The 20598-nt window shown below is 55.6% G+C and overlaps 5 protein-coding genes across 5 annotated transcripts; 3 read left to right on the top strand and 2 right to left on the bottom strand.

Annotated features, from left to right (window-relative positions):
* Positions 1–1900: 1900 nt before the first annotated feature.
* Positions 1901–3703, top strand: amy3 (Alpha-amylase A type-3; the record flags this gene model as incomplete). Its single annotated transcript, XM_032035165.1, has 3 exons — positions 1901–2114; positions 2244–3068; positions 3123–3703. 3 exons carry the CDS (start codon positions 1901–1903, stop codon positions 3701–3703), a joined length of 1620 nt encoding a protein of 539 aa, XP_031885766.1.
* A 4835-nt stretch (positions 3704–8538) lies between these two features.
* xlnD-1 (3-hydroxybenzoate 6-hydroxylase 1) lies at positions 8539–10119 on the bottom strand (the record flags this gene model as incomplete). The annotated part of the gene is made up of 2 exons (XM_032035164.1): positions 8539–8605; positions 8654–10119. 2 exons carry the CDS (start codon positions 10117–10119, stop codon positions 8539–8541), a joined length of 1533 nt encoding a protein of 510 aa, XP_031885759.1.
* A 2625-nt stretch (positions 10120–12744) lies between these two features.
* On the top strand, positions 12745–13551 carry rnhA-0 (Ribonuclease H; the record flags this gene model as incomplete). Its single annotated transcript, XM_032035163.1, has 1 exon — positions 12745–13551. One exon carries the CDS (start codon positions 12745–12747, stop codon positions 13549–13551), a length of 807 nt encoding a protein of 268 aa, XP_031885758.1.
* A 174-nt stretch (positions 13552–13725) lies between these two features.
* Positions 13726–16848, bottom strand: vpr-6 (Minor extracellular protease vpr; the record flags this gene model as incomplete). The annotated part of the gene is made up of 7 exons (XM_032035162.1): positions 13726–13861; positions 13918–14168; positions 14227–14314; positions 14368–14476; positions 14526–14635; positions 14701–16643; positions 16702–16848. 7 exons carry the CDS (start codon positions 16846–16848, stop codon positions 13726–13728), a joined length of 2784 nt encoding a protein of 927 aa, XP_031885761.1.
* A 1523-nt stretch (positions 16849–18371) lies between these two features.
* Positions 18372–20472, top strand: xptC-1 (Dehydrogenase xptC; the record flags this gene model as incomplete). The annotated part of the gene is made up of 5 exons (XM_066150933.1): positions 18372–18573; positions 18625–18971; positions 19026–19158; positions 19214–20385; positions 20443–20472. The coding sequence occupies 5 exons, from the start codon at positions 18372–18374 to the stop codon at positions 20470–20472; spliced, it is 1884 nt and encodes a 627-aa protein (XP_066009824.1).
* Between the last annotated feature and the right edge of the window lie 126 nt (positions 20473–20598).

Below are 20598 nucleotides of genomic sequence, written 5' to 3'. Positions count from 1 at the left end.
AAGAAGCTTCAGCAAGCTTATCCGTACACGCCACCACGCCAACGTCAACAACAAGTAATTGTCATGCTGCAGGAACAAGCGCACCAAGCTACCAAGGAAGCCACCAAGGCCGCACCAAGAAAAGCTCTTGGTTAGCACGAGTAGTGAGAGCAAAACGTTCTCGTAACAAAAAGCCCGCCAAGTCGCGGCGCCAACGCCGTTATCAACAGCACCAGCGCGCACTATCGGCGGTCCCTCAAGCTCCCAGAGCCACTGCCGAAATCCAACTCCCACGATCGTGGTGCCACCACGCCCAATCGGGAAAGGCCCCTCCATCTCTGCGCACAAAGTTCCAAGGTCCTTCCAAGGCCGCACCGTTGGCGGCGCTGGCGGGCCTCTTGGCAGGGGAAAGCCGCCTTTTCGCTCATTTTCAAGCAGGCTCGTCCATGCACCTGCTGCCATTGTGCATTGGCGTTTACAGTACAGAGTACAGATACTATGTAAGGTACAGACTGCATGTACGTACCTGCTGTTTTCGAGATGTGCACACCTTTTCGTCCAATGACAGCACGCAGACGGCCTCAGTTGCAATTTGTTCCTCCTGCTGCGCCGCGGACGACGGTCTTTTTTCCTCACCTCACACCACACCACCACTGGCCATCGGCATCAACTTCGATGCGGCCGCGGAAGTGCTGCTGACCACCATCAAAAATCTCTTTCAATCGCGATGCACAAATCAGCACCTTAACTGAGCCTCTGCTTGGCGCCACGACTGTCTCTCCTTTTGCCAGTTTCTGCCATCTGCTCAGTCTGTCTCAAGTGAGAGAAAAAAGACGATGAAGGGCGGACTTCCACCCCATCTTCTAGTGCTTCCACGCATTCCTCACCCACCACCACCACCACCTACCCCCGGCTTGGCTTCCGTACGCAGTATCGTATTCCCCGGTCCTTTCTTATATATCTCGCTTGGGTTCAATTTCCCCTCGACCACTTGTTGGTCATGGGAATCGACCATTTTAGCCCTCCAGAGTGGGCCTTTGCCATCCCATTGCCAATCATCCCATCCGATCCGAGGCATCGACATTGACAGACACAGACACCCTCCTCCGCCTCGTGCTCCCATTCCACCCTACCTTTGTCTCTCTGCAGAAGTACTGCGGAGTGCGTATCTGTACTGCCTGGTATTAGTCGCTGCCACCATCAACTGTCTATTCCCCTAGTGCCTCTGTACCTGCAGCAGTCAGGAACCGTGATCTCATCCAGTGCCCAACTCGCACGAATCACCATCCATGATCCCGTCACTCACATCCCATCTCTTCGGTCTGTTGTGCCGTGCCGTCTGTTCCCCTCTCCGCGCAGTCCACGGCAGTGTCACCCGCGGATCTCGCATTTCTTCATTGGCTCTCTCGTTGGGTTCCCCATAGTCCGTAGCTAGTGGCCAAGGTAGTTTCATTCTGCCCTCCTCGTGTTTGCTGTCAATCACTGTGTATGGTCTGCCAATGTCCAATGTCCTGCTTGACGCGCTTCGCCCCCCTCTGCCAACCCGTCTCCACGCCTTACCACCAGAACCAGTCACTCGTTTAATCAACCCAGTTTTCCCCTTCCCACCCCTTTTCCCAATCCAGATACGGGTTTCTAGGTCGTCCGCTGCTCTCCAAATCCATTCAAGGGACTCCCATTCGCTCGTTTCGCCCGTCCATCCCGATCCTTCCTGTCTCTCTCTCTGTCTGTCGACTCCCCAAAACTCTATATCGCCGTGTTTCTGCGCGCGCCGCAATCCTTCCCGACCCAATTCATTCCTTTCTTCACGTACGTCCGCAACGCACGTCGAATCACCAAAAGTCAATCCCTAATTCACGCCTTCAAACGGCGCAGTCATTCGTTAAATTTTATAATTCAAAAACAAAACTCATTGTTCGATATGCGCACCTCAACTTTGGCTTGGGCCGCCGTCACGGCCCTCAGCGCCCTCACCCGGGCTGCTGACGTCGACGAGTGGAAGTCCCGTTCCATCTACCAGGTCATGATTGACCGTTACGCTCACGACGATGGCTCTACCGACCAGACCTGCGAGCTTTACAAGTTCTGCGGTGGTACCTGGAAGGGTCTCATGAACAAGCTTGACTACATTCAGGGTAAGACGACACGGCCCGCAGACTCACATTGCCATCATCATGATCCCCCATCAGCTTCATATGGATATACCCGATAGAGTTCACACTCACCGAGACTCACCTTGACCCAATACTGACGACGACCCTCAGACATGGGCTTCACTGCCATCCAGATCAGCCCCATCGTCCAGAACATGGACGAGAACACCGCCGTCGGCGAAGCCTACCACGGCTACTGGTCCCTCGACAACTACGCCACCAACGACAAGTTCGGCACCCAGCAGGACTTTAAGGACCTCGTCAAGGCCATCCACGACCGCGACATGTACATCATGGTCGACGTCGTCGTCAACAACATGGTCCAGAAGCTCGACTCCCTGCCCCCCAAGCTCGACTACTCAAAGTTCAACCCCTTCAACGACGAAAAGTACTTCCACCCTTACTGCAACGTCACCGACTGGACCAACAGCACCGACTACCAGGACTGCTGGCTCTACCCCTATGGTGTCGCCCTTGCCGATTTGGCCACCGAGTCCACCGCCGTCGTCACCGAGTTTGGCAAATGGATCAAGGAGCTCGTCTCCAACTACTCCATTGACGGTCTCCGTATCGACGCCGCCAAGCACGTCAACGATGACTTCCTGCCCGGATTCGTCAACGCCTCCGGTGTCTTCGCCTTCGGTGAGGTCCTGACCGGTAAGACTGAGGACTTCTGCCGCTACCAGACCAAGAACCTCCTCCCCGGCATGCCCAACTACGTCGAGTACTACCCCCTCAGCACCGTCTTCTTCGGCGGCGACCTCAACGACCTTGCCCGTCTCCGTGGCGAGGCCCGCGACGGCTGCACCGACATCTTCGCTCTCGGCTCCTTCACCGAAAACCACGACATGCCTCGCTTCGCCGTCTACGATGAGGACATGTCCCTCGCCAAGAACGCTCTTGCCTACATCCTCCTCACTGATGGTATCCCCACTGGTAAGCAAGCCCCTGATGTCTCCTACATGGTGACATGACTAACACACCCCAAAGTCTACCAGGGCCAGGAGCAGCACTTCAACGGCAACAGCACTCCCTTCAACCGTGAGCCCCTCTGGCAGTCCAAGTACGACACCTCCGCGCCCCTCTACGAGCTCACTTCCACCCTCCTCGGTGCCCGCAACAAGCTCCAGTCCCTCGACAAGTCCTTCGCCACCACCGCCTCCGAGCAGCTCTTCGTGGAGGAGACCCACTTGTGCCTCCGCAAGGGCCCCGACGGTGCTCAGGTCGTCTTCTGCATCACCAACAAGGGCGAGAAGGGCGACACCTACCAGCTCTCCGTCGGCGGCTTCAACCCCGGCGACCAGGTCGTCGAGATCACCACCTGCGGCGAGTCCACCGCCGACGGCACCGGAAACGTCACCATGTACATGAAGGCCGGCCAGCCCCGCGCCGTCATCCCCTTCGCCGCCCTCGACGGCACCAAGCTCTGCCCCAACGGCACCACCGAGGCTTCCAAGGCCGCCGACAACCAGAACAGCGACAGCAGCAGCAGCGCCGCCCCCGCCTCCTTCGGCGCCAGCCTCGGCCTCATCGCTGCCTCCGTCGCCGCCGCCGTTGCCCTCATGGCATAAGCAATGGGCCGCAGCTTCATTTGAAAAAAGAGATTGTCGATCGTCAAATGTTTTTGACATTTGAAAAGAAAAAAGGATGACGGGTGTACTGCGTGCCAGACCCAAAGAACCATGTTTGCTTTTCCGTTTATATCAATGACGCCAGTTTCGCGAGGAGTTTGGGATAATATCAGGATACCGCAACGAAGGGGAGAACATGCACATACATCATACATACCCACCCCCCATGTCAAGTTGAATTTGTTTCTTCTTCATAACGCTCTGTAATTATCTCATACCCGCCCCGGCACCTCTCCTCCCTTTCCCTCGCAAAGTTGAGAAGGCACTCATGCGTCGTTTTTTGTGGTCTGGTGAGTATAATGTATTCTCTTATCTGTCTCGCACATGTAATGTCTCTCCCATGAAAAGGTGTACGCAAGACATGATGTCTTACATGTAAGTAGATTTTCAGCAAGGGCGCAGGCTAAGTTTCGCAGTGATACCATATAATCACCTATCAAATTAAAGATTCAATATCATAAAAAATCAGTCCGATTAATTGCATGCATCATCAACACGTGAAGTCATCAGCAAATCTCGAAACGTTCAGTTTAGCACCGTCCCCAGTCATGGTTGAGTGCATAAGGTAATAGCCGGCCTCGGCAACACGGACGGACGAACCCCGGACTTTTTCCCGAACGCATAAAAAGCAAGCCTCTGCACAAAAACAAACAATCCCATTTGTCATAACAATTCCCATCCGTTCCTGTCCTCGGTTGCTACCGTGATCGGAGTCCTCCGTAAAAGACTGGATCCGAAAATGGGCCAGCTTGCCAGCGTTCTCCGTTGTAACGTGTGCAGGCGAGAAATTCCCCTGGCCTTTGCACCTTGGACGGACAGTACAACACGTGAGAGGCAAAGAAAAAAAACCGTATCGTTTAAGTGTAAAACGTGGTCCCTCTCTTTCCCTACGAGGTACAGATAACCGGGGATAAGAATAGGGGCTTTGCTTTTTTTTTTTTTTTTTTTTTTTTACTGTGGTTCTGTGGACACTCGATTTTTCAATCTGTCACGGTGACACTTCGGGTCGGACGAGTCTTCGGGCAAGTCGGGAACCAAAGTCCCCTGCCCTCCCCTTGTTCCCTTCCCCCTAGCAGACCACAGACCACACAGCGGCGCTCCCTTCCCCTGAAAAGACCTGTGGGCACTTCTCTTCTTTCCATTGTAAATGCGTGTACCATTTTGTACCTTGCATTCGGAGACGGTCAGCGGCGTGGAGAGGGGTTGCCAAGTTTACCTTATTATGCCATGTCACCCCAACCCACACGACCAAGAATCCCAGCGGGCCACTCACGCTGCATAATATTTTGTGGGAGGGACTGGGGGGACCTTTTCTCGAACCGTTCAATACGAAAAGATCGGCATCTGAGGTTTTGGTGGCAGAATGGACGTTGGTTGGCCCGATAAACAACAGAAGCGCGAGATGGGACGATGGGACGGTGCTGTGATAGCGCCGGACAGGAAGATTGATCACATTGGCATAATTGCAGATCATCGCACAACACAACGACTGAAAAACAACCCGGGAATAAGCGTATCGATTGCGGTAAGGGGAGCGCGCAAGGGGCCGCGGAAGCGTGAGAAACGGTTCCTCTCGTTCTCCTTGCATCGGCTCGCGTCGCCTCATGTCTGTCTCCCCTTCGCGAACCAAGAACCAAGTTGTAAAAAATAAAGCGCCGAGAGCAGGCAGATAAGCCCCCTCGAATGCAATGCAATCCTGATTCCTATCCGGGGACCCCGTTTCATACGGCAGTTGATCAGCTTTCGCTGGGTGCCACTGGGCTTTGCCCACCGTCGCCCGACGCCGCCGCCGCCCGCGCCCGCGGGAGCGCGGGAAGGGGGGTGGGAGCCCGTTCGTCGCTGTCCGTCGCGCCGCCGTCGTTCGCGACGGTGGGAACACACGACACAAGAGTAATGCCCACACAACTCGGCATCCGATGTCTAAAGCACATCTTCTGCCGAATAAGTATAGCGCCAAGTGGACTTCTTCTTTTCCCAAGTAAATCCCATCGCGGTCGCGCCCAAAATTAGATATCGAGAGCACCAAACGGGGGCTTAGAACGGATGATCGCGATGTTCGCTTGCTGAACTCTCTTGGGCTCCATACCTAGGCAGGTATCTTGGGGGTGCGACGGGTGGACGGGCCCCCGCTCCGCTATTGGATTGATGAGATTGGGGCATTTGCCAGAGAAACGTACTGAAATGTTTGTGCGAAATGTATTGGATTCTGAGACCCGTGGATCTGGGCCTTTGTTAATTCTTTTTCTTTTGCAAAGTGACCTTCGATCCTTCTTTTGACAACTGCGGGTGACCTGTGGGTGTGCGCGGCTGATAAGACAAACAAACATAAGCCCAGCAGCAAGGGGGGGTGATGGTAAGAGATGGGGGAGAAGAAGAAACATCGGAAAAAAAGAAATTGCCCATCTCGACAACCCCCCTCGACAACCCCCGATCGCCACATGAGCTCCCAGAAGCTGGAAAGAAAGCTGAAGGAGCTCGGACTCGGGAAGGGAAGCGACAGAGGAAGCCTTACGTGCGTTTCTGCGGTCTCCATCGGCAATGCAATGTCAATGTCGCTTTGCCGTCGTCAGCGCGTGCGCGCCCTACCTTTTGCGATCGTCGCTGGGGTTTGGTTTCTTTTTGTGAGATTGATGAACGCGATGGTCGGCCGCGCCTGCGGTCTGTGGTTCTGTGGTTCTGTCCCTCTCTTGACCGCCGTCCCGTTCACTTTCCGATATTGAACAAGGGCCGCTGCGCGCACACAGACATGCCATCTCCCGAGGTACACTACGCTGCAACGTGCTGAGATGGAGGGATGGGTACCCTCCCCATCCAGTTTACAGTGGGCTAAGGTAGGAACGCGGTATCGCGGTGGAGTTTTCTGGCGTCGTGTCCGGGCTGTATGTTTCTGGAAAGCTTCTGTCGATCCCGCGGAAACTCTTTGACCTCCTCTCCTTTCGTGTAATATGTAACATTTGCCAATGAAGTTTGGATGTTTTCTGCCGGTGGGACCTTTTGATATCTGTAAACGAGGTTGAGGGAATGTTACCAACTCATAGGAAACAGAGAGTGATCGGCAGAGATATTGGTTCGCTTTTATGGGGTGTTCTCTGCCTTGTGGGCTGCCTTGATCAAAGCTCCTCGTAGGAAAATGTCCGACGAGGCCGAGGATGAGAACCAAGAGGCGGTCTGGGCTGGTTCCGTTTGCTTCAGGGGGTCTGGACGGGCTTGAGCCAGAGACGTCTTGGGTGATGCCAGATGAGGCGTAGAGGTCTGGTTTGGGAAACGGGTTGTGGCTAGATGTTGGCTTGAAGCCATTCCGCAGTTGCAAAGCCACACAGATTCGATTGTCATCTTCAGGATCATTGGTATCGTGACAGGAACCAGACGTGATCTTGTCGTATCATGGCTTTTCGGACTACCCATGTTGTCGTCATAGACCGGCGTACCGAGACGGCATTCCTCAGCCTCACTCATGGTTGGAAACCTTCTGCTGAGCTTTAAAGAACATGGAAAACTTGGTGAAGGATGGCACGGTTGGACAAACTGTCGGACTTGTGCTACTGGAGCAAGCCGGATATATCCACAGTCGCACATGTCCACGCTGCCGGTCTCCGCGTTGCGCGAGCCATCCAGTGCTCAGTCCATCCCGCTCTCATGTAGTACCACAGTCATATATTGGCCGATACTAGGTAAACTCAATTAGCATTACCGCTGCCTTGAAGTCAATATAAGCATGGCTCGGAGAGTTCTCAGTTCACAGTGACGGCATTTCCGTTTGCGGTTATCCTTCCGCGCGCGGCTTAGTTCCATTCCACAACTGTGTCTTTGCAACTATAAAACAACAACGTCTCTTTCGATAATCCCCGCTGAGGATAAGACAAATGGCACCTTCGCTCACTTAGCGATATTGCTTCACGGGAATGCATCTAACTTTGGCTCCTCGATTGTTGGGGATACTAGCGTTGTCCACTGAGGTGGCTGACTAGGCTGCTGCGTGTTCTTTGAGAAGCGAATATGATAGCGCAGACGTGATAATACGTTGTGGACGCCAGAGACAACGGATAGTTATTCCAATTGATTAAGCAACTGGCCCGGCCCGTATGATCATTGTCTCGAAAGGTTTATGCCAGGTAGTGAATCACTCAATTCCATTTCATTGAGTCCGTCTCTGGCGTGGCTCATTGCGGTTGCTGGATCACACCTTTCTCAGGTAAGTCTTATATACTCCAACCATGGAACCAGCTTTTATCAGATGAAATCATCATGCATGCGAAATGACTTCTCCGCATCCTGCAATTTTCTCGCCGTGGCCATAGCCACCTTCTGGCAAGGTGACTAGTTGCAGCGCGTCGTGATTCGGGGCTGGCATCAAGAAAGACGGGACGCAAACCCCACAGTATAAATTTGTACTTCAAGCAACTAGAACATCGTCGAAGAGGCAATCTTTGCGGTTCATCTTTCTTGTGAATTCATCTGTGCGAAGAAACAGAGGACCTTGACGTCTGCAGGTCAAGCCGGCAACCACGACAAGTGCGTCCTGGAAAACCCATTGGTGGCAGATGCCGGTGATTCCTAATGAATACTAGACGAAATATGAAGAACGGAGATGATGGAAGAGAGGAGTTTATTCGAAGCTAATCAGATGTTGTCCACATATCTCCCTGTGTGAATTAAACTATCACGCAAGCGAGTCTAAAATTTCAGTTGCTTCTTTAACAACAACAAGAGCTGTGAGCAGTCTTGATTAAGCCACCCCAGAAAGACGCTTTTGATAATATGGAATAGTACGTAGTTTACTTCGAGTTCTCTTCAACGTTGAAACGCCCGTCCATCGGCCACGGGTCTGGGTTTTTCTTGGTTCTAGCTCGGTCAGCAATTTTAACTCAATGGATTCCGAGAACAACTTACTTCAAGTCCACACCAGGAGTCAGCTTAGCACTTCCATACCTCAAGAGCTTGTAATACCACGTGTTACCAAGTCCTACGACTCCAATCCAAGACGCCATCGTCGCCATCTTCTCAGACCTTGGTCTCCTGAGGCGAGCATACTCTTCCAGCGCAGAGGAGAACCCATCTTCTGCTCCGGCCTCTGCTTCCGTTGCCGAGCAGTGCTTGAGAAGCATGCTTGCAAGCACAGTTGCGTCCTCAATGGCAAACCCTGTTCCCTGGCCACTGGTGGGAAGCATCAACCGCGCAGCATCGCCGATGAGAACGATGTTGCTGTCGCTAGTCCACTGGATCTCGTCCTCCTTCCACACACGCTGCCGCAGAGGAGTGTGGATGATACGGTCCGAGCTGTTGAGCATCGTCTCAAAGTCGCCTGTGAAGGGGTGTTTGAGGCGCAGGTGGCGGCGGAGCATCTCAGCCGTCGTGGATGTGAGATATTGGCCTGGCGTTATGGCTGCCAGCCAAGGCTCTTGTTCCTGTTTCGTGGCTGACGGAGATGATGGCGTTGGCGCCACAGCGGGTTCAGACTCCAGAGATGCAGAGGTTGGGCCTGGTGGTGTTGACTCAGGCAGGATGAGATCCCACCGAAACATCCTCCCCGGACATGGACCAGTAGCCAGGAACCCCTCCTTGAGGAAGATGCACTGGGACTCTGTGAAGGGACGCTCAGGTGTATGTGTTGACGGCATCTTGTCTGCTGAAGAGATACCGTAGATGCCAGTGGTGCCCATGAAGTCAGGAAGCCATCTGTTTTCTGCCGTCTTTGGATCTCTGAGGTTGAGAAGGTGTCGACGAACCTGAGAGTAGCCACCATCCGCGCCAACGAGAAGGTCGACTTCGATATGTGTACCATCGGCGAAATCCACACGAGTCTGCTTACCACCAGACGAAGGTACAGCTTCGAACTGAACCGCCTTCTTGGACCACTTCAACTCACCACCTAGCTGGAGCACGCGATCGATGAGGAGAGCTTGTAAGCCAGCTCGCTCAAAGTACATCGCGCCTAGCTGGAAGTCGTGAGACCAAAACCCGTTCCTCGCGGTCTTGAGATGCGACAACTTGCAGCCCTCAGTGATCTCTCCGAACCAAAGAGCCAAGTCATCGCATTCATGGCCGTGTTTCTTGAGCGCGTCGCCGAGACCAAGGGAGAATAGGGGATGCAAGCCATTCGGGAAGAGGCCGACGGAGGCGCCGGCACGTTGGTGATGGGATGTAGTCGAGGGGGAGGATTCCGATCCCGGTCCCGTTCCCGTGCCGTTGGACTTGGAGGATGCGGTCGGGATCGGAGCTGGGGGTGGAGATTGGTCGAAGAGGATCGGACGGAAGCGGGTGCGGAGAACGGGGTGTGTAAGGAGGTGGAGCGCGAGGGTCGGACCGGCGATGGCGGCGCCGATAATGCCGACTGTTTTCGGGGCCGGAGTATTCATAATGTGGAGGGTATACGGACAGGCTGCCTTTCCTCCTACTTTCACGAACACAAGAGAGCAGTCAAAACAGAGTCGGCAGAGAAAGTCCAAGACATGTCGTTGAATTTATACACATTCCACGTCCGCAGGATCCCCCGAAGGATCACGACACATCCCTTCCCACATTCCATCCCATTTCCCTGCTCAGCTCCTTACGGAAGGAGCACCAAGATTCATAGCGCGACACGGCAGCCATCCATCCATCGTTTGAGTTCCGGTCTAGCATTCCAATCTGCTCAAGGGCGCCGTGAAACTTGCCCAATCCGTGCTGGTGGGATGCGCCACCCTGGGCAGTTTGACGCCGTAGGGCTGCATCCTTCGTAAGAAAGGCAGACGCTCGGACCGTAAAAGCGAACGTCGTAAAATTGAAGCCGTAACTGAAGGCTTGGCGTTTTCCGGCTGGGTGTAGGTAGGTTGGAGTTGTGCAACAACGACACCTCCATCCCGTGGAAGATGCAACGTTTGAGGGCTTGCACAAGGCAGCCATGCAAAGCACGCGGAAATTTTGGCCTATTGCTCCAGAATTTCTGAACAAAGTTGCATTTTGAATTCTCAGAAAACGTGTCGACGCCCCAAACTGCAGTAGGCTCCATCGCAGCCACGCCCCACCGGTACTTAGTGTTCGGATTCACCAGCCTTGCCATCAACCAATCCGATATGGTGTAGTGGCCAACATGATGCCCTCTCATGACCCTGAGAGGTTAGGCATAGCCCCGAGTTCGATTCTCGGTTTCGGAACATTTTTGCATTTTGCGGCATCCATGGATCTTCTAGCAATTTTTTATGTCCATCCGTTTGTACTGGTTTTTACGCCAGCCATTGATGCAATTCGACTTACTCTGTACGGTGGAAAACTTACACGCAACGGAATGTCATTCAGCGGAGCACAGCGTACGTTTTGCGCAAAGCCATGGGTTTTTTTTTTTTTTTTTTTTTTTTTTACGGAAGCGAAATGAGGAAACGAGGGAGGTGTCTCGAGAGCCGCCCTGGGAGCCTCCCTGGCCTTTAAAGCTGAATCGCCAACCCTCGCACACGCTTCCAAGTGACTGTTACTCTCCTTCCCTCCTCTTTCGGCCATTTGATCAGTCAAGTCATTCCAACTCTAAGTACAGACCATGCTCAACGCTCACACGCAAGGCAATATGAACACGAGGAGGAGATGGATGCCCCGATCGAAGCCAGCAGCAGCGACGTACTGCACCATTCTCTAAGGTACCGGATTTCATTCCGGTTGTTCTACCACAACCACCAGTGGCCCATCCCGGCCACCGCTTTTTAGTCGATATGCCGTAGAATCCGAGCATCGTCGTTATCCAAGCTCTATCTGGCCCGACCTCGAGCTCAGAGATTTCGACTCCGGCTTCGTCCATGTGCGCTGTCCCATAACTCAGGAAAGCTCTTATCTGCATGGGCATGCTGACTCTCTCGTCATCGCGGTCGATGGTGCTTGCCCGCACAATGGGAACGGGGCAATGGCGTCAGGGATTGGAGTCTACTTTGGCCCGGGAAACGGGAATAACATGAGCGCACGAATCCCGGATGAACTTGCTGGCTTTGCGGGACACACAAACAACCGAGCAGAGATATATGCCGTCGTCGTTGCCCTCAAGATCGCACGAGATTTGTGCGATTTCCAAGGGGCCAAGGCGAAATACAAATCCATCGTGATCAAATCGGACTTTGCGTATGTCGTTGAGTCCGTTGGTGGAGGAAGGAACGGAGAGCAGGCACACATATCGAAGTGGATTTCGAATGACTTTCGGTCGGTCAAAAACAAACCAGTGAAGAACTTGATGCTTTGGTCGGAGTTGGGCCACGAACTCATCTACCTTCGCAAGATGGGAGTCTTCGTGCAGTTTTGGCATGTGCCTCGGCATATGAACCGGGATGCGGACAAGCTTGCAAACGATGCGTTGCGCGAGGGACGCTGGCTGAATCCAGAGTTGGTCGAGAGGAAGGATCGCAACCTCTCTTTAGCGTTACAATATTGGTGGGGGTCGCATGAAGCCCACGCTCTTTCAAAAGCGATGGTGTTACTTCAATTCTTAGACAGATTGGAGGTTGTTCAATACCGAACCAAGTATGGTCGTTGAACCCAGAAGTACACACACTTACGAAGTTGACATTGCTGGCCATCGCTCTCTTCAAAAGATACCTATCGTTGACAAGCGCCACGAAAATAGTTAACGGCACAGTTCTACGGATTCTGCCTAGCCTCTACCATAGCTGGGTTTTGTGAATCCGTTTCAGTTGCCTTTCAGCCTCCCGAGAGGTGACCGACCACCAGGCCCTTCTCAAAGACCCTATTTAAGACTTCCTGCGGGTTTGGCAACGATGCCTTTCAAAGAATGAGTTCCAACACCCAGTTCATTTATGACGAGATATCCTCGCAAGGCAGAAGGTAGGGTCGTCTCGGCCCTTCCGCTTCACTTCTTCGACCACCATCCATCTGCCTTGCTTGTGAGCGAGATTCTATAAAGCCCATCTGCCGTCCTATAGAGTAGTCCAAATTTCACATCTCTAATACTTCATCATACTCGATTGTTTGTAATAAACAACAGCAAACAACACCGCCCATCATCCACAATGTCAGTCTGTGACTGCTCCGACGACGCTCTCACAGCGGACGAGGTCCACGCCAGCGTCCAGAAGTACCACCGCGGCTACGAGCCCATTTTCGACTCGGGCTTTACCTCCATCTTCAGCCGCTTCCCACAATCCCTGGCCAGCCAGTTCCACGACCTCACCCACCTCGAAGTTGACACTCTCGACCCTGAAGATGGCGGCACCAAACCCTTCGTCTACCTCCGCTGCCCGGGCCACAACAACGGCTGCGCCTCCTGCGGCTACCACGCCTGCCACATCGACTCTCTCATCGTCGCCATCTCCGGCACCGCCCGCCTCACTGCTGCCGGTAACACTGAGTCCGGGTACGGCGTCTACTTTGGCCACCAGAACCCCCACAACATCCAACGCCACGTCGACGAGGAGGACGGCGTTAGGCCGAGCGCCCAGCGCGAGGCTATCCGGGCGGCCATCGCGGGCCTCGATGCCGTGATGCCCTTTTGCGGGGGCGGCGGCCAGTGGGACTGCTCTGGCCACCCCGACGAGCCGCCGTGCATGGTCAAGCATGTCATCTTAAAGTCCGACTCGGCGTACCTCGTGGAGACCGTGGGTGGCGGACAGAATGGGGAGGAGCCGCACATGCGCAAGTGGCTGAAGAACGGATTCAAGACTGCGTCGAAGCAGCCTGTCAAGAACAAGGACCTGTGGGACGTTTTGGTGGCAAAGTTGACGGGATTGTTTGACTGGGGCGTTGCTGTTGAGTTTTGGCTTGTTTCGCGTGAGGAGAACGAGAAGGCGGCTGCGTTGGCGAGTGCTGGATGTGCGTAGGCTCTTTTGAGGCTTCGCACAAGTGGATGTCACGCATGAGGGTGCGACAGGAGGGTTTATGGTTACGTTGTGATTAGGAAAGTTGACTTTGTATTACGTCTTATGCATAATAATAATAGCCACAAGCCGGCAGATCCAGCTCGGGAAACATGGCTTGGATTACATTAGATTGCTTCACATCCTCCTGTGACGAAGTGCAGCAGTAGAGTTGCTGGGAAGGGGAAGGACCTCAATCACGGGGGTCTCGTAGATCTCCCAGTTATCCGAGGCCTTGGGGTTGCCGAACGGGACCAGGGCAGCGATGCGCATTCTGAATCCGAGTTAGAAACTTGCAGAACAAACACCATTGTAGCCAAAAACACTTACTTGTACGTGCCGGGCTTGATTTGAGAGCCGTCGGCAAGCTTGCCAAGCCACCAGGACTCGTACGGAGAGTCGCGAGGCTGGTACTGCAGCGGGTAGGAGAAGGTGTTGTTCACACTGTCGGTGGCGGGGTCGAAGTTGGGGTAGTTGACGGTGTTGTAGACGTCGAAGGAGGCGACGGAGCCGATGTACTTGTTCTCGCCGACGACGGGAGGGTAGGCCCATTCGCGTTCTTGGTACGATGGCTCATAGATCTGGGACGGTGATTAGGCACTGGATCTCAGGGTGAGAGGGGAATGTATTGAGACTTACATCCCAGCGCAGTTCGCGGGTGCCCCAGGTCAGGGCAACTTGGAGTCTGACAAAGTCCTGGGCGGCGAGGGAAAGGTCAAAGGTGAAGCTGAATTTGTGTTAGGTCATGAGATCACGAGTTGGACAGAGTTAACGACTCACCTTGACTTTTCGGAGATGAGAGTCCTGTTGAGGCCAGAAGCGATGCGGGGGTAGCCCATGGAGGTGTAGAACATGTCTACGATATCGTGCTTGATGCTGCCACCGACGCCTGTATGATGGTCAGAAAAGTCGCGATACTTAGACACCAAGAGACATACCGTAGTAGGGCACGGAGAGAACATCACCGTTGCTGGCACTGATGAGGACCTTTCCGCTCCAAATGGGAAGTCTGGAGGAGTTGAGGCCTTGGGGAATGTCGAAAGAGAACCTTGTTACAATGTCAGTTCCACCGATCTCGTCTGGGATATGTCATCACAATGAAAGGTGACTTACTTGGCAGTCTTGGTCTCGCCAGGTCCAACCTTGAAGGTTCCAGACGGCAGACCGACTACAGCATCAATCTTGAACGGCTCAATCTCGATAAAGTCCTTGATGCGAGGAACACCGATAAGCTCGGGGTTGGAAGCGGCCTCAGGGGTCCAGTACGACTCGAACCCGCCCGCAGCCTGCACCTGGAACCGGTACTCCAGCTCCGTGGTGCCCGTGTTGCTGATGTCGACCTCGTGGTACCGCGAGAAATGGTTCGTGTCGTTGAGGGCGAACTTAGTCTCCCCGGACAGCTGCGAAGTCGCGTTGAGGACGGCGACGGCGTCGATCAGGCCGCTGCCGACCTGGATCGGCGGCGCCCAGAAGCCAAAGTCGCGCGTGGTGCCGACGGACCAGGGGACCGCGCGGCCGGAAGCGATGATGCGGTTGGCCAGCGTCTTGGCGAAGCCGGCGCCATGCACGGAGCGGCCGCCATGGGCGGAGATGTATAACGCCGCGACGCCGGCGACGTACGGGCATGCCATTGATGTGCCAGAGAGATCCCTGTAGCGGCCGCCGACGAAGGGGGCGAAGATGCGGCCGCCCGGAGCGGTGACGTCGGGCTTCAGCTCGAGGTCGAAGGTGCCGCCCCAGGAGGTGAAGGTGGAGGGCTTGCCACCGCCGGCGTTGTACATGGCGACGTAGTTGCTGTTCTGGTCGAGGGAGAAGTCGGCGGTGACGTTGCCGCCGGCGATGTACGTCTTGACGATGGCCTCGCCGGCGTCCTTGGAGAGCAGGCCCCAGCGGCTCTGCGCCCAGCCGCGGCCCGAGTGGCCGAGGACGGCGCGGTCGGTGAGGTAGAAGAGCATGAACTTTGCGCCGCGCTCCTGGACCCAGCGCTGGCGTTCCCAGTCCTCGCAGCCCTCGTCGAAGCGGACCAGGGGAATGGTGTTGTTGAAGTTGATGCCCTCGGCGAGGGGCTCGCAGGCGTCGTTCTCAACGCTAATGTTGAGGGTGACAGGCACGATGGGCCAGCCGACGATGTCGGCGGGGAAGAGGTCCTCAGCGGGGCGGTAGCCGAGGATGGTGCGGTTGGACTGGCCGTCCAGGTTGAAGGTGCCGGCGAACTGGCGGGCGGAGACGATGGAGGCGTCGGCGGAGCCGATGGCGAGGACCTCCTTGCCGGAGGCGCCGCTGCTGGCGAAGAAGGGGCCGACGTCGCCTGAGTTCCCGGCGGCGATGGTCACGACGACGCCCTGCTGGACGATGCGGTCCGCGACGAGGGCCCAGGCGTTGTTGGCCCAGCCGCCGGTGGAGCCGACGGAGGCGGTGATGATGTCGACGCCGTCGGCGAAGGCGCGGAGGAAGGCCTCGATGAGGACCTCCTCGCCGGTGCCCTCGTTGGGGCCGAAGACCTTGTAGGAGTAGATGGTGGCCTCGGGGGCGACGCCGGTGAACTCGGACGACTTGCCGGCGACGATGCCGGCAACGTGGGTGCCGTGGCCGGCGGCGTCCATGGGGTCTTCGTCCGGCTGCCGCTCCTCGCCGGGGTAGGGCCAGTAGTTGTCGTCGCCGACGAAGTCGTAGCCGGCGGCGACCTTGCAGCCGGCGCCGAAGCAGCCGCCCAGGGCGGGGTGGGTGTACTCGGTGCCGGTGTCGACGATGCCGACCTTGACGCCCTTGCCGAGGATGCCCTGCTCGTGGAGCTTGTCGACGCCGGTCATCCAGTGGATGGAGTAGTTGAGCGCGGCGGCGTCGTCGCTGAAGGAGTTCCCGGTGACGACGGGCGCGAGCTGGATGCGGCTCGAGTGCCAGGCCTTGACGACCGGCAGGAGCGCCTCGAGCGAGTCGGTGTTCTCGCTGTCGGACTCGACGGCGATGCCGCTGAAGATGGACGAGTCAAAGACCTTCAGGACCTTGCTACCCGCCTTCGTCTCGATCTCCTTGACGAGGGCATCTTTATCGGCTCCCTGACGGGGGTCAGCATCACGTTGCGACTTGATGTCGTTGATAGTGGGAAAAGCTTACCTGTTCAAGCTCCAAGATGAACTTCTTGGGCTCAACAGCAGTGTCGTAAGACGGACGGACGTTCTCGTCAACAGCACGGCGGGAGATTTTGGCAACCCCCGTGCCGGCCAAGGCCAGCGCGGACACAAGCGCACTCACAACACGCATGGTCGGCTAAAACAACCAAAAAAACGAATGACAAGACCTCCAAAAACGAACGAAGAGGATCTCAGAATCCGGGCAATCGAGCTGAGTGCACAATGCCTGACCTCTCCTCCTTCCACATCATGAGTTGGCGAAAGTGGCCTTTTATGAAGACAACCCGGTCCGAGTCGGAGCCCGGCCAATCCCCTCCTCACAAGATCGTCTTTTTGCGTGATGCCATGTTGCGTTGACGATTTTCTCGTATCGAACATCGACGCGGAAGCGCGACCCCGGCAGCTTTGTCCCTTTGCGGCAGCCGACGAGGTGACATCTCCACTCCCGAGGGAACCTCACCGTGGAAGCCAAGACTCCAACCCGCCATTTGCGATGTCAAGGGCCTTGTAGCGACCTGCCGTCTTGAGCTTGGTGGTTATCTGCGCGAAGACTGATGAGCGCAGTCCATTTTTGCGTGCAGTGTTGGGGATATTAATATGCACGGGAAACCTTGCGCTAGGCGCATAGGTGCAGATGGCTTCGTATTTGAAGGGGTCTTTTGGGTCCTTTGGGGCGTCACCGGTTTTCGGAGCCGGCGGGATGGGATGATGATGATGAGGTATGTGAGGTCGGGAGGATAAGAGGTTTTGGCGAGGTCTTCGGGTTAGTCGTGGGCGAACATGGTGCTAGATTGGCGCCTCGGAACGACCCGTGGTAGGCAGTGTACATATGACTTCGAACACGTGCTGAGAGCCTGGAGAAGCCCGCCCAGTCGTCACGAAGTGGTACATGGGGAGACTCAGCACTCGACGATATGGTGCCAGCTATTCAATTAGAACGAAGAAGTGCTAATGTGACTTCAACACGGTAGTTGCAGAGTCATCTGACGATTCGATGGTATCCAGTTTTGAGTACTGGCAGCGATGAGAGAAGACCATGTTTGCTTTTCTCGAAAAATGAGGAGATTCCGTGAGCCGGCAGGGGGTATCATGCCCTTGCAGCCCTTGGTGTCTTGGCAGGAACATCTGACAATGTTACGTACAAATATGAGGTCGATACTCATTACCGACAGGATCAGACCCGACTGCGTTGAAGGTTAGCAAAACAAGTAGAATCGGCGGCATTGGGGTTTGCTGACTGCGTCTGCGAGAATCCGTAGGCAATCTTGGCATCACAGCGCGGCGGGAGGTAGGAGGCGACGCCTGTCAGACTCCCTACCCCAAAGCTGCCAAAGTCTGGCTCTTCCAATGGGGTAATTTGGGGATGACTCCCTCAGGACCGTTGTTTGGTTGCATAAATCCATCAGCCAGAGTCCGAGGTGAGGGTTGCATTTTGAGGGGCGATCCCCGCGTTTTCGTTTCTTGGTTGCTGACGGCTGAATTGTTAGTTGGGTTTTCGGAACGGAGCTTGCTGGTTGTAGATGACCGTTTAGGTAGAAGAGAAGTCTGGGCATTGCGACGTTATGGTGCTTAAAAAGACGGAGAAGTTCCTGAGATGCATGGAGGAGAGGAGGTTTCGCGATGCGGGTACCTCGCCTGCGATCTTTTCCCGTCATGATGCTTCGATCAAATGTGGCGCTTGCGGGCGTCCTCGCGATGCTGGCTGTGCCATCTGCCATCGCGAGACCGATGCTGATGGAATCTGCGACAATCCTCGAGAGAACAGAACAAGTGAGAGATGCGTATGACTATGTCATCGTCGGAGCTGGTACGGCCGGGTTGACGGTTGCCGACCGGCTGAGCGAAGACGGGAAGAGTCAGTGACGAGGCCTTTTGGAAGGTGAGGCGCTGCTTACAGTCGGCATAGACTCCGTCCTCGTGATTGAGTACTGCCACCTCAGTGAGTATTTCGCGTTGATGTCTCCTCCGAAGTTTCCCCCTGATGTCTATTTAGTATCGGACGAGGTTATCGAAGCTGGCAAAGGCCGCAATTTCAACGACCCGGGCATTCAGTACAACATCACCTCAGTTCCGCAGCCCGAGATGAATAACAGAACACAGTTTGTGTGGATAGGATGCTGCGTTGGAGGTAGTTCTGCTATCAACGGGATGGTCATGGTGCGCGGGACTAAAATCGAGTACGACGGCTGGGCGGAGTTGGGAGGCCCCGACTCGACTTGGGATTGGGACGGCGTCTTGCCGTATTTCAAGAAGGTTGACAACGCAAGTCCACAGTTCGGATGTGGGCGTCACTGATGTTGACTCCAGGCCGTCCACTTCACCCCTCCCGAGGAAGAGCTCGCCGAGGCGTTCAACATCACCTGGGACCCGGAAGCCTGGGGGATGGAAGAAAACACCAAGATCTTTGCCTCGTTCCCCGAGTACCAGAACCCGACGCTGAGTTTGTGGAATCAAAAATTTCAGACGTCAGGGACGAAAAGCTGACTGGTTCGTAGTCCCCGCCTACCAAGCCGTCAAGAAGATGCCGCGGATGGAGGTACCCCTGGACGGCGCCGGCGGCGACAACGGCCTCTTCTGGTTCCCCTCGTCCATCGACCTCAAGACGTACAGACGATCGTATTCGCGAACAGGCCACTACGACGGCATCCAGAGACCAAACTTTGACGTGATCACACGACACAAAGTCCGGCGGGTGCTTTTCGACGGAACCGCAGCAACCGGGGTCGAGTTCTTTCCCCGCGACGGCGACGGGCAATCCGTCACCGTCAAGGCCAAAAAGGAGGTCATCATCGCCGCGGGCGCCGTGCACACCCCGCAGATCCTGCAGCTCAGCGGCATCGGGCCGAAGCCGCTCCTCGAAGAGGCCGGCATCCCGGTCCTCCTGGACATCCCCGGCGTGGGCCAGAACTTCCAGGACCACGCGTACCTCAGCGTCGGGTACGAGTGGGGGAAGAACGGCAGCGGGCCCAAGGGCCCGGAGGTGCCGGCGAACGGCGACCCGTGGAGCGTCGCGGCGCCGAACCTGGGCGCGTGGATCGGCCTGCCGACCATGACGGCGGACCTCTTTGAGGAGATTGCCGCGCGATACGAGGCGCAGGACCCGGGCGCGTTCCTGCCTGCGGGCACGCACCCGACGGTGGTTGCGGGCTACGCGGCCTTCCAGAAGCTGCACGCCAAGCTGCTGCGCAGCAAGAGCACGAACATGATGTGGCTGCCACTGATGGGCGGCGCGGGCGGGATCGTGATGAGCATGCACGTGGTCAGCCACGGGACGATCAACATCGACCCGGCGGACCCGGAGGCGGAGCCGGTGGTGGACTACCGCGCGCTGAGCAACCCGACGGATCTGGACGTCATGGTCGAGGAGATTGAGTTCATGCGGCGGTACATGGACAGTCCGGACTTTGCGGAGTACGAGCCGCGGGAGACGTCGCCGGGGAGGAATGTGACGGGGGAGGCGCTGCGGAGATGGATACGGGAGCAGTATATCCCGACGAATTTCCACCCGATTGCGACGGCGGCGAAGAAGCCGCTGGAGATGGGCGGGGTGGTTGGGGAGGATCTTGTGGTGCATGGGACGGAGAGGTTGAGGGTTGTTGATGGGAGTATTATGCCGTTGTTGCCTGGGGCGAATACGCAGCAGACGGTCTATATGTTGGCTGAGAAGGTGAGTTGTTTCTGGTTGAGAAAGTGAAATCTGATGGTGTACTGACCCTATGAACAGGCGGTCGATCTGATCAAATCCAGGCAGTGAGTGAAACTGTCTGGCCGTTTGGATGTCAACGTGAGATCAAGAGCAGCAGGCACACGCATGCAGTGCTAATGAGAGCAATTGGGGCTTGTAAACAAATGACTCGCCAAATAGTTTCTCTGCTAAATA

The sequence above is a fragment of the Colletotrichum fructicola genome (assembly GCF_000319635.2).
Source record: "Colletotrichum fructicola Nara gc5 chromosome Unknown KSG_Nara_v1_contig01, whole genome shotgun sequence".
NCBI classification, from domain to species: domain Eukaryota; kingdom Fungi; phylum Ascomycota; class Sordariomycetes; order Glomerellales; family Glomerellaceae; genus Colletotrichum; species Colletotrichum fructicola.
The sequence above is the reverse complement of the archived record's forward strand: the minus strand, read 5'-3'. Positions and strand labels throughout refer to the sequence as shown.